Raw genomic sequence first — 12,422 nt, forward strand, 5'->3', positions numbered from 1 at the left:
CGCATATATCTGGAACTACACAAGCACACAGAACTGAGAGAACTGATTTCTCGTAAGAGTATTTAAGCTTGATATCATAGTTATTCACTGCCATGGAAACTGGTTCTAAACAACCTTACCTGGTTCAAATGTTTATGCACGCACCTGGTTCCAACCCAAGCTATAACGCAAGACTGACATTATCACTTCGGTACTCTATAGAAATAGCCTTAACATTTAGGCATCCAGAGAATATATAAAAATGACAGAAAAAAATAATGAAAAATATGATAATGAAGATCCATCTTGAGCTTTAATCTGAGCTCAGCATAAAATGCATGATTCATGTTGAAATATGATTTCCTGTTGAACCAGTTTCCACATTCACCTGATGACTAGCTAACAAAGTGAAAACTTGAAATACAATCACACACAGATCAACGATTCACAAACTCAGTAAAAGAAATATCAAGATGAACTCATTCCATTCCTCACTGGTAAAGTTGGAAAACGGCACTTGGTGTTGACTTCCGCTGACAATTTAAGAGATGTTTAAAGTTTATTACATACTTGCAAAATTCCCCTAAATCTGGGGGAGGGTGGGGGAAGTAGGGGCAGGCAAGTCTGGGCTACCACTCTGAAAATGAATCAAATAAACATTAACAAATTCATGCTGCTTTTTCGGGGGAACAGTTTATCTTCTGCCCCTGTCTTCAATAGCAGCAGTAGTTGAGTTGAAACAAATCATGAGACAAACACAGTACATCCCAACCAAATCTAACTGAACATAACTGTAACAAGAACTAGACCACACATTCCTCCACAGTGCTTTCTACTCTATGTGAGAATTAGGCGCGTGTCTGTCCGCAAGAGTGCTTATGCCCCTGGTACAAATATCTGTGTAAGGAAATCGAATGGTGCCAATAGCTACCACAAAAGTAATAACAGCAGGTGAACACACACAAAAGAGGTGTTATTTTCTGTTTTTTTTAAGACATTTAACCAAACAATCTTGGCAGTGTACACTGATTTAGTCACTACTTAAAAACAGCCATAAGGAGATAGCAAGTCGCAATAGCTTTCCATATCCAGATATAATGCCATCTATGCACATGCGGACCTGATAAATTAGGTCGTATATTGCATTATTTATACAATCTGAAAATCACATTTGACTAATTATAATTTTGGAAATGCCACAGATTGTCCCCAAAGTGGACTCAGTGAATTCATAGCTTGCTTACTCTGCTGTCAGCCTGATTCAAATAATTCAGAGCCACTACCTGCAGACTTGTCGCCCAATCTTTTCATGGCTGACTTTATCTCTAAAAATGTGTCGAGCTTTATAGAGTAGTACAGTATGCTTTCAAGAGAGCTTTTAGAAGAACATTTACTTCCATGTAGAAGAAAACTTATTTGAAGTGATCATATGCAGCATTTAAAGTACATTTCATTTTGAGCTGCTTCCCCCTCCCATAAAAGGTTAACTTTAACACTGGCACTTGACATTAAGAATAAACCATTCTTGACATTTCCACTGTGTGCATGACATTTGGTGAAATAAAATTTAAAAATGCTACTGTTTATGAACATGAACAGATGAAAGTGTTCTGACACAAAACATAACATTCAAGTTTGATCCATGAAAGAAAACTGAGTAACTTTTTCATAAATAAGACAAAAAACATAGACTACATTATTTTCTGCCTTCAAGAAAAGTGGGATGAATGTGGGTTTGTAACACCTGTCGTGACTATTTCCTGTTGCAGTTGTCCATTCGTGGGTGTCCGTTCAGTCAATCTGGTTGGGACTGCCAAAACACCGCCTCTTGGTGGCGGGCTGCATTTCTGCTTCCTCGGTCTCCATCTGCGCCTGCCCCTGGGAGTCGACGTGGTCGGACGAGTCGCTGGTGTCGGCCAGCTTCTCCAGGCTGGTGTGGGAGCTGATGTCCTCCATCTCGTGCCGGTGGTGGCTGCTGTCGGGGTCCTCCTGGAGTCTGCTCAGGCTCTGGCTCCGCCGCAGCTGGTCCTCCTCGGGGAACCGCCCCACGTCGGTGAGGTTGAGCGCCGACTGGGACAGGCGGCGGGTCAGGTGGCACCGCAGCGCCTCGCGGACGCTCGGGGAGAGCTCCCCGGCGCCTTTCGTCGGCAGTGTGGAATGGCTTGCGCGAGTGCTGAGGGCCCTGCCTTCAGTAGATAGGTCTCTTCTGCTGTGAGAGCCATGCATGAGGGGGTTAAAGCCATGTTTCTCCCCTAGGAAATCTGTGATGGCTGAGAGGGTGTTGTAGCGCCCAAAACTCAAGTCCATGCTTGCGCTCCTCTGGAGGCTCTTGTGTCGCAGCATCCGGGAGTTGATGGATCGATGCATGGCTTCCACTGTGGCCGTACTGATGTGAGACGGATGCCTCTGGGCCTGCAGCCTCAACCGTGACTCCAGAGCCTCGCTGGCCGTGGGAGGGATGTTGAGAGAGGACTGAAGGCTACTGGACAACATGGCGTCCATGGTGCTACTGTCAGTACTGTTTGGGACGTTTTCCTGCATGTCCATGTGGTGAGTGCGGTAGGGCACAAATGCTCCAGTACTGCTGCAGGAAGGAAGGGGAGCATTCCCGTTTGTGAATGCACTGGTGGCTGCCTTCTTGGCAGGCCTCTCTTTGTGCTGTGGAACCTCTGAGCCTGTTGCCTCCTCCTGGGCTGCTGCTTGTCTAGCCTTCTCCTTGGCAGCCTCAAAGGCCTCTTTGCACACTGGAATGGGAATGGGAATGGGGACAGGGATTGGAATAAAGACGGGGTGGGGAACCATGACGGTCACAGGAGGCAGGGCAGAGATTCCTCCAGTCGCCGAAGTACTGGGCGTCTGGTGCTGCATGTCGTTACCTGACGGAGCACCGCTGCTGCTGGCAGAGGTCACAGTACTGCTGGCTGAAGTCACATTGCTGCCATGTGGTTTGGGTCGAATCTTCCTCAAGCTGCTTGACCCCTGCAACCCTTGGTACCACTGCTGCTGCTGTTGCTGCTGCTGTTGTTGTTGCTGGTTGAGGCGACTACTCGATTTGTGGGAACCCCCCATGGGGGTCTGTCCGAGTCCAGACATCAGGTTCAGGGGCATGCCCCCACCCCCTACCATCTGCATCATTGGCATTTGTGGCAACATCTGCTGAAAGGCCATCGGCTGTGGAACCACGGTCTGCACGCCAAAGACACCGCTGGGCCTCAGCTGAGCCGACAGGCCAAGCATCGACTGGGAGGAGTGGGAATGATTCTGGAACACCCCGGACAGGGGAATGTTGGAGGGACTGGGCTGTGAGTTGCGCTGGGAGGCGTGCTGCGAGACAGTGTCCGGACTGGCAAGGGTGGAGGAACTCTGCTGCTGCTGCTGCTGAGGAGGAGGCTGTGGCCACTGGTCCTGCTGAGATGTGGGTGACTCGGGGGTGGAGCCGTTTTTCCGCCTGCAACTCATATCCTCCTGGGTCACTTTCCCGGATATCTTGCGATTCTCCCGGCAGTAGATGTCCATCTTGTACTGATTCATGCACTTGCAGCAGCAAAACTGCAACCGCTGGTCCCCGTCCATCAGGTAGATGTACTCTTGCATGCGTCTGGTGTGCCGACACCAGTCGCAAACTTTGTTTCTCTTGAAGTACGCCCTGCGGCAGGCAGCGAAGCAGCGCTCGCTGCAGAAGGCCTTAGACTCGGCCTGAGTGTTGAGGGTGTAGTGCTTGCGGCCGGGGCTCTTGCACCATGCACAGATGATGTGATCCTTGTTGCTGAAATGCCTCTCCTCCTGGGGAATCTCGGCCATTTCTGTGAATGGAAACAGAAGAGGAGACTTAAACTGTTACATTTATCACTGTTTTGGGTTTGAAGACATATTAATTCCGCACAGATTCTTTTGCATCAGAATACTCCATCAAACTACTTTCTCCTACATTTCTGGTTTGCATGGACACACTGCATATAAAATGAAATACTATCTATGGCATTGCCACTGAAAGCTACTTTATGACAATAAACATTTACAAAACCAAACAAATTCAACAATGAAGTACCATGCTGGTTTCTCAAATCACCTTGAGGCATGTACCCTATGTACCATGCTTGCCTTCCCTTCTCTTGTTCCAAGTCATATAAATCAATTACTTTGTTATATACACTACAACACATATCATCTGATGAAATCCTTTGAAATCATTCAAGCCCTTGCAGAAGCAGTGAAGGACATGAATTTGCCTTTGTCCTCTTGATCGCCGCTGTGGTACATGTATGTTGTGCACGATGCTCCTGATCTTGCTCCCAAGAGCTTGAACGCTGTTTAAACCCTGCGTGTGTTTTGAGTGCCGGTTGGCACAGAAAATCCATAGCATTGTGCACACTGTCCAAAAGTCTCTGGCACAGAAAGGGTTAAAGGGACAAAAGACTCTCACCTGGAGTAGCTCCAGAGCTGGTGGGCGAGTTGGGCTCCTCTTCCGCCGACTGCGGCTCCGAGCCGGACACTGGGGTGACCTCACGGGACGTCGGGTAGTCGGCCTCACCCTTGCTGCGCTGAGCCGCCAGCACCTTCTTCCGCAGCCCCCTCTCTCCTGGTCAGTGAAGAGCAAATGATACAACTGGGTGACCACAACCATTTATAGCCTGGCTATTTTGCAATACAATGACTACCGGTACAGATGATTCTCATGTAGAATACAGAATACTAGCACATACAGCACGTGTTGTCCCAAAGCAAAATAGCCATGCAGCGCCAGGGATAGTACAAACTTGTATTACCTGTTTGCTTCATAATAAAACATACATTTCAGATAATAGAGTACTTTGTTTTGACCAACACAAAAAAGAGCACACAAAACGAGGGTCTATTGAATCTCTATTGCATGGAAGAAAGTGATGCCCTGGGCAAAACGATTTAAAGTCTACTGTATATTCAACCAGCAAAAAGCTCCTTTCCACAAAACAACCTGTATGACCTGTAGTACCAGTAAATTTGAAGGACAGCTGCCTTGGATGAACATACAGTGCTCAGTTTGGCATTGTGTACTTTGATGCTCCACATGAATGAATGTGTGCATAATATACACATTCACTACATCTGTTTCTACAAATGTACATTACTTTTGTTTCTTATAACAATGTTGTACAGCAGATTGTTTGGATGATTTTTTTCATTATTATCATTTTTTTTTACAAAAGACCAGCTTTTTTAAATTCAAGGGAGTAGTAATGGTATGGCTGGCAGTGAATTGGAAAGAAGTCGGCATAACATCAACTGAATCGCATTTGAAAAGAGGGGAAGGCGAGGAGAGGGGAGAGGAAAAGGGGAGGGGCTTGGCGGTAGGGTTGTGGAGGAGGGAGAGGAATGCACATTCAAGAAAAAGGGCAATAACTTTAACATTTCTGTTGATTTCACACAACTTGTTATAAATCCCTGCACAACACACACACACTGCATTTCTCATTTGTTGTCAAGGAACCCATTTTGCCTACACGTCTACAACTCTGCTACAATGTGTACGTAGTCAGATGTGGCCAACATAAACAAAGAAGTCTGTGAATGCTTGGGCATAATCTTGCTGGTAACCTAGTTGCTCTTGATCATTGGTAACATGATCTAACACATTGTTTTACATAACCACGTTGAAGTACACTGACATACATGGGAACTATTCTCCAAAGCAAAAGGGACGCTATTAGGCAGGCACATGTCCAATACTGTTTGTTTGTTTGTTTGTTCAATTCCATCTGAGAAGATGGCTGGATAGCCCATATTCAGCTACATAAAGCTGGTCTTCCATGAGGTCCAGTTGGATGGAGGTGGAACCACTTCAGCTGGTTAAACACCCTGCTCTTTACGATGAATTAATGAAGCGGGATCTTTTACATGCATGAGTTGTGACTCTCACATCTGCAACTCTCTCATCTGTAACCTCTTCATTCAAGGCAGGGCAGAGCTGAATGGAAGGGCTTGCAAGTATAACATCTCACTGTAAACAGAACATTGTCAGACACTTTGAGGTAGAATCTACAAGCTCCACACAAGGGACATGTGGTCTGTGACCACCTTGGAAAGTGTTATGGATGCTCATTATTCTGCTCTGCTTGATTATGATGTGTGTAGTGACAGGTCAGAGGCTTAAGTACCAACCCAAGCTTTGTGATCCAGAAAATATTGCATTTGCTTGCCATAAACAACAGAATCGAGTTGTCACACAGCACATTACATCACCAGCTTTAATAGCTACGTGTATGAATCGCTGTTGTTAAAGTGGTCAGCTATAATTGCTAATTTTTCAAATTCAGGAAATTATTCCATCGAGATGTCGAGATGACGCCTGTCCGGAGATCAGGAGGTCGCAGGTTCGAATCCTGCTCGAGTATGTACGCCCATGATTTTTTATCATGGCTACTACTAAAACACTGATCAATTCAGTGCATATTTACATCAATGTGGGGCAATTTGTCAATCAACTGCTAATTTGTTTGTAAGCCTTGTCTTGCATTCAGTAAATTTGTATGTTACAGTACAGCCTTGAGAGCACCTGTATCACTTCTGTGCATCAGCTGAGTTCTAGTGCTTGGCTTTTGCTTCTGATAACAGAGTCATTGCCATGTAGACTTATTTTACTTTCAGTCTGAGCAGAGAAGGGGATTTCTCCTCTAACTGTGAAAACATTGATTTGGCAACTTCAGTTTTCATATCAACACTCAGTCTGCATGCAAAGAAAAGCATCCGAAGGAAGAGCAAGCATTATAAAAGAAGAACTGCCTTTCAATCTACAGTACCATCACTACCTGAAAGGGTGTGACATTTGCGAAGCTGGACACTTTTGATCCAATATATATCCATACCTCCTTTTCTGTACTTTGGTCCCAGTTGGATGTTCTGCGTGACTCCATGCTCCACCTTTTCGTTGTAGCCATAGATTGCCAGTAGCTCATTCATGGTGTCTTCGGCGTAGTCCTTTTGGTGGCAAAACACAAAACAAAACATAAATCATCAAATGAATGGCATACAGTGAAATTTGGGGGAAAATTGGACAATCCATTCACAAGTTGATTGCTGAATGAAAAGACTACAATAGTGTATGATGTCACATGCGAAAAACATTTTATAAAGGAAAATATTGAGAGAATTTCTCAAAATTTTATTTTGGGAAAAAAAGTGCACATTTTCTTGACTTGTTACTGGTGTATGTTAAGGGTAATATTCAGAAAGAGGCAATTCAATAGATTCTTTTACTATGCCAGAAAAGTGACTACATGTTGAATTTTCTTTATATTTTCTTTCTATCATTGTACACATTTGTGACATCACAAGCTGTAGTAGTCTTCTCATCCAGCAGTGACTGAAACGTTTTGTTGGTTTTGTGATGCATGGTTACATGTATTCCATTCTTATTACAAAACTCCAGATTGTTCAACTACACATTCTGTAAGGTATAGACCCTAGACAACTGTTATGTGATTGCACTTGTGTTTGACAAAGGCTTAACAAAGCTACAAGAATAGCATAGGTCATTCAATAGGTACCCTGATAATTCATGCACTAAAATGCTACTTGAACTAAATACATATCTTGCTGGTACCATGGCCTACAGTACAATGTGAAAACAACCTACAAAAAAAAAAATGGTTTGCTACACAATACAAGTTATTCTCAGTCCATATTTCCTGCCATTTGGTTTGTTTTTGTTTTTGTTTGCTTGTCTTCGCTTGGGTACATGAAAACAGCCATCAAAATATAAGTAAGTCTTTTATAATGCTATTCATGATCAAGTTATGCCAGCATTACAATGATTGAATGCTGTTTGTTACAGTTTCCTAATCCTAATCTTGGGTGTAAATATATCACAAGAGAGTTGGGCAGTATGGGCAATTCTTGGTCTCCCTATTATATGTAACAAAGTCATCAGGACCAGCCTTTTATTTTTCTTTAACAAATATCCAAATTTTGTTGTAGCCTAACAAATAAAATGTGTACCGGTATTTTGTATGTATTTACTATAATATAAATTATAATCATGTTATTTTTTGGACCATGATATTAAAGTTGTTGAAACAAAATTTTGTCATCCATATCACGTTCATTTCAACAGGAGAATGTATACTGTATCATGTACAAAAACACTGAATAATACTATAGATGGCACATTTGGCTAGTTTGACTACAGTTTACCCCTGCCAACAATACTCTACACAGTTACAATGTCACTGATCAATGTTTCCAAGAAACTGCATTCACATGTATGACAACAAGCTCATCAACATCTGAACCTACAATGTATTTTTAAACACCATAGGCGATAGGGATGCATACAGTACATTCTACCTGGCAGAGGCTTGCTGAATCAAATACATTGTACTTGGAAAATAGATTCAACAAACTTTAATACTAACATACTCATTGTAGGAACCAATGATGGTTGGGCTTTAAAAATAATAGTAATAACAATAATTTAAATACAATGGTAAACCATGGAATTGTTCCATTAACAAAATTACCTCTCTGACATGACATCAGAAAATATTTACCGATAGTTTATAGCATTTCATCTTACCAATATCAATCTCAAGAACACTGCAGTTCACAGTTGTACTGGTTGTTTGCATGCATGAGCTTTGCTACACATTGTATGACGGGCAGCTCAGGCAGGCCCAGATATTGAACTGCAAGTGCCTCAAGCATTTACCTCATAAAATGAAGATGAATGCATAAAATTATGATATCTGAATACAAATCCACATCTTAATTTTAGTAGAAGCAGTCTGCCGTTCACTTTCATATAGACTAAACTTTCTGAAAACTACTGTATGAGCTGTTAGTCATCATAATAATTTTAAGACATATATTGAGAATTCTTTATGATAATAATTTTTTAAAAAGGAAGCATGAGCAGTGACCAATACTGTATCATCATTCTATCATCATTATGACTATTAGTACAATCATAATCAAATTGCTTTTATTGCAATAAACACAATACTCCAAACATCCCTTGATGATGTTTTGATTGACACCATAAAATTTCCTACATCAGAGATTCAGTTGTGCTAATATCAACCAATTTGCCATTACACCGTATACATCGCTGTAACACACTCTCACACATGTAGCAAGCACAGTTCTTATTTGCAGATCATGTGTTTCTAAAACAAGTGTTTCAAACAATGTGAGAACAGGTTAATTGGAGAAAAAAAATCCTAAATTCTTTCCTAAATCCAGATTAATTTCATTACATGTCAATCAAAAAAAGTTATAGAAATTAAGATGTTGCTATAATATCAAAGATAAAAAAACTTTCAAAGGAAACAATGTGCACTTTTTGTTTGCATCTAAACAGTATTCACTAAGGGAATATGCAGTGTCAAATACCATACTCTCAAGGATTTAGATAACAAAAACAGACATTTTCTTCTGCAAATTTTGTAAACTTGAACATGTTACTGTAAAAGTGGAAATTTTCGCGGTGTTGAAATTTTCGCGTATTTTGCGCTGGCAACCAGAAACTAGCGCGAAAATAAAAGCACACAAATATTTTTGTTTGCCATTTGTTCCTGTGCGTGATGTCTTGATTCCGCGGAATTAAAAACACGCGAAACTCTTCTGACACGGCCAAGCGCGAAAAATTAGTCGCGCAAAAATATCCACTTTTACAGTATTTGATGTCCTTTGTCACTAAAGGCATGGAGACAAGCCAGTCTTAAAAACAACAACACCAACAACTAGTGATACAGTATAGATTAGTGAGAACTATTATATGATGTGTACAACATCAAGGAATATTTGGGCTGCTGTCTATCCTGCTGATAATACGTTGATGGCAAGCTGCGAGCAATGTTCAGGAGATTACAAAATCCCACATTTCATGAGTATATACACAAAAACAACAATATGACAGCACTTGCTCTGCATACAAACAAAATGACAGATAAAGTGATCTTGTAATTGTATATCTACAAAAATACATGCATGGGGAAAAATATCAGCACCTCCAAAAAACATATGATCACCTACTACAGAGTGCTTACTCAGACATACAGTCAGCCCTACGACATGTGTAGGTCTAATGCACACTACATGTAGCTCACGGCTATAAAGTAACTGTGGCAGTACTACCGTGCGCCCGTTCACGGCAGGTACAACATACTTGGTAATATACCGTTGAACACAGCGGCACACTCTGTACATGCACACTACCAATCAACCGATAAAATGGGCACAATCTCCGACAAAAGTGAAATTTTCTCACGTAAATGACAACATATCCCATCCAAAATTTTAATTTCGGTACTTCTTAACATAACAGTTAAGAAACAAGGGTCTAAGAAACTGGATTTTTTGTTGTTTTCCCAATGGTCATGGACTTTGAAAACATATCCGCACGTAAAATAGAACTTTCGCTAGCCGATGTGGGCTGCCATTTTTTTTTTGGAAAGTGGATGTTAGTATTGTTACCATAAAAAAACTGAGAAAAACACGAGAAAGACATCAACAACACCGCCAGAATTGCGATCCCTGTTTGCAGCCGGTGCATGCACGCCCGCTATTTTCACGTGCTTTTGCAATGGGAATTGGAGCTAATGCAATGTTCGCGAGACATGTGAAGGCGTTCAGCTGAAGATCACGGAGCACGCGCATATTGCATAGGAATTGTACATTGTGCCGCAAGCAGTGCTACTACGGCGCATATCGGTAAAAATTGTGCCGGGTTTTGGCCTGGTAAATCATGAAAACTGCGTTTGTCATTGGTCAGTTTTTTAATGATAACAATAACGTTTATTATGAATAATCTTGTCTATGACATATGAAATGGTTGAAAATATTTGCCTGATTTGTTTACAGTGTGGGAAAACCCTTAAACTGCTGCAAACGGGGTACTTTTCTCTAGTCATGAATCATCTTCAGATCAGACTCAAGCAAATCTGCAGACTACCCATCTACACTCTGCAGTGCACATAAAGAAAAATGGCCTGCATTAAACCTGATTTCTAGACCCACTTGCACATATGTATGTATTTACGGCCGTATTTACCATGCATACATATGTATTCCATAATACACAGCATGCTAGCATAAAGATACACGGATGAATGGCCCATGCATCCATGTATCTTTATGCTAGCATGCTGTGTATTATGGCCATGCATGGGTATTCTAAACACTGTGTATAAGTTTACACTAACACTAGTGACAGATTCACCTCTCATGAGTCTCAGCCCTCTTCAAATATAATCAACCATAAGGCCTAATAATTCAATCTTAATCGGAAGGGAGTTGTGGAAAGTACAGATGACAACTAAATGTATTCTTTTTTCTGTGATCCAAGTTTTAAAGAATTATAAATCTATGAACGTTGGATTCTAGCTCTAAACAGAAATATAACCTTACCCAGACTCACCCAGAGAGTTAATTGATCTATGTTCACTAACGTATTTTATAACACATGGGACTGGTATTCTTGCCTGTATATCTTCATCTGGCGGCTCCGTCTTCACAATTATTCTTATGGCGTTTTCTTCTGGGTCACTAGCTCTCTTCTCTTCCATGTTGGGATTTCGTTCCTCTCCTGAGCAGGGCTTTATTCGTTCCGGAAGAGCTGCTATGCCTTCATCGAAATCTGACTGAAAAAAATATGTTATTGTTATCCAGCCATTGACGTCGGACTTCAGAAAATGTACAAAAATAGCACTAATTTTGCTGCCCTCTATCGACATCGCGTAGGTGGACTGTGCGTGCGATGGACATTCACGTAGTTGCAAAAATTAATAGAAAATACAACTACAATGTACAGTCAGGACACCCCCTACTAACTGGACGGTGCCGTGTGTACCAGTAAAAGACGTGTTTGTATTCAACTCTTTTATAACATCATGCACACCCACAACACATGCACACTACTAGTATTACAAGATAGCACTCACACACATGCCGTTATTATAATTATCATAGAACACATATCTATGCGTGGTCAACTATTATTTTATCCGGTACTATTTTGAGCACATTCCTTTTCCCAGATGAATGACGTATGGAGGAAAAGAATGTCATCTCCCTTGCCTCAGGTTAAATCTGGAATCATTTGATTCCGAAGGCTCAGATATCATTTTGGAATATTATTTCGTTATCATTCTGTCCACAATCACCCACACACTGTTCAAGGTCTCGGTTTATATAACCGGCTAGTGTGCTTGAGTGTGTGCAAATAAAATCATGATATATCCTAGACAAAAGAGTGGGTTATACAATAGCGAGAGCACAAAAACCAAGCAAAATCTTAATCAGTAGGACTATTATAACCGGAGTAATATGATAAGCTGGGAATACAGTAGAAGAGATACAATCATAAGATAAATTTTGAGACATTTATGATTTTTCTTTGTCGCTCTTTTCAGTTTGTTTGTTCGTTTGTCGCAGGCCTTATGATATTGATAATCAAATAAAATATACAA

At 41.5% G+C, this 12,422-nt stretch overlaps 1 protein-coding gene across 1 annotated transcript; it reads right to left on the reverse strand.

Annotated features, from left to right (window-relative positions):
- Positions 1-1,715: 1,715 nt before the first annotated feature.
- On the reverse strand, positions 1,716-11,624 carry LOC139719621 (uncharacterized). The gene is made up of 4 exons (XM_071631028.1): positions 11,436-11,624; positions 6,822-6,933; positions 4,403-4,555; positions 1,716-3,782 (listed from the first exon to the last, which is right to left on the reverse strand). The coding sequence occupies exons 1-4, from the start codon at positions 11,517-11,519 to the stop codon at positions 1,771-1,773; spliced, it is 2,361 nt and encodes a 786-aa protein (XP_071487129.1). The 5' UTR covers positions 11,520-11,624; the 3' UTR covers positions 1,716-1,770.
- Between the last annotated feature and the right edge of the window lie 798 nt (positions 11,625-12,422).

Source organism: Diadema antillarum, unplaced genomic scaffold (genome assembly GCF_040938485.1).
Source record: "Diadema antillarum isolate AM-2024a unplaced genomic scaffold, OU_Dant_1.0 scf00000112, whole genome shotgun sequence".
Taxonomy (NCBI): domain Eukaryota; kingdom Metazoa; phylum Echinodermata; class Echinoidea; order Diadematoida; family Diadematidae; genus Diadema; species Diadema antillarum.

Excerpts from the sequence above, each read along its gene's own strand:
- LOC139719621 (XM_071631028.1), bottom strand. The coding sequence starts at position 11,519 with ATGGAAGAGAAGAGAGCTAGTGACCCAGAAGAAAACGCCATAAGAATA. Across the intron at positions 6,934-11,435 it reads CGCCAGATGAAGATATACAG|GACTACGCCGAAGACACCAT; the intron begins GCAAGAATACCA and ends TGCCACCAAAAG. Across the intron at positions 3,783-4,402 it reads CAGCTCTGGAGCTACTCCAG|AAATGGCCGAGATTCCCCAG; the intron begins GTGAGAGTCTTT and ends TTCCATTCACAG.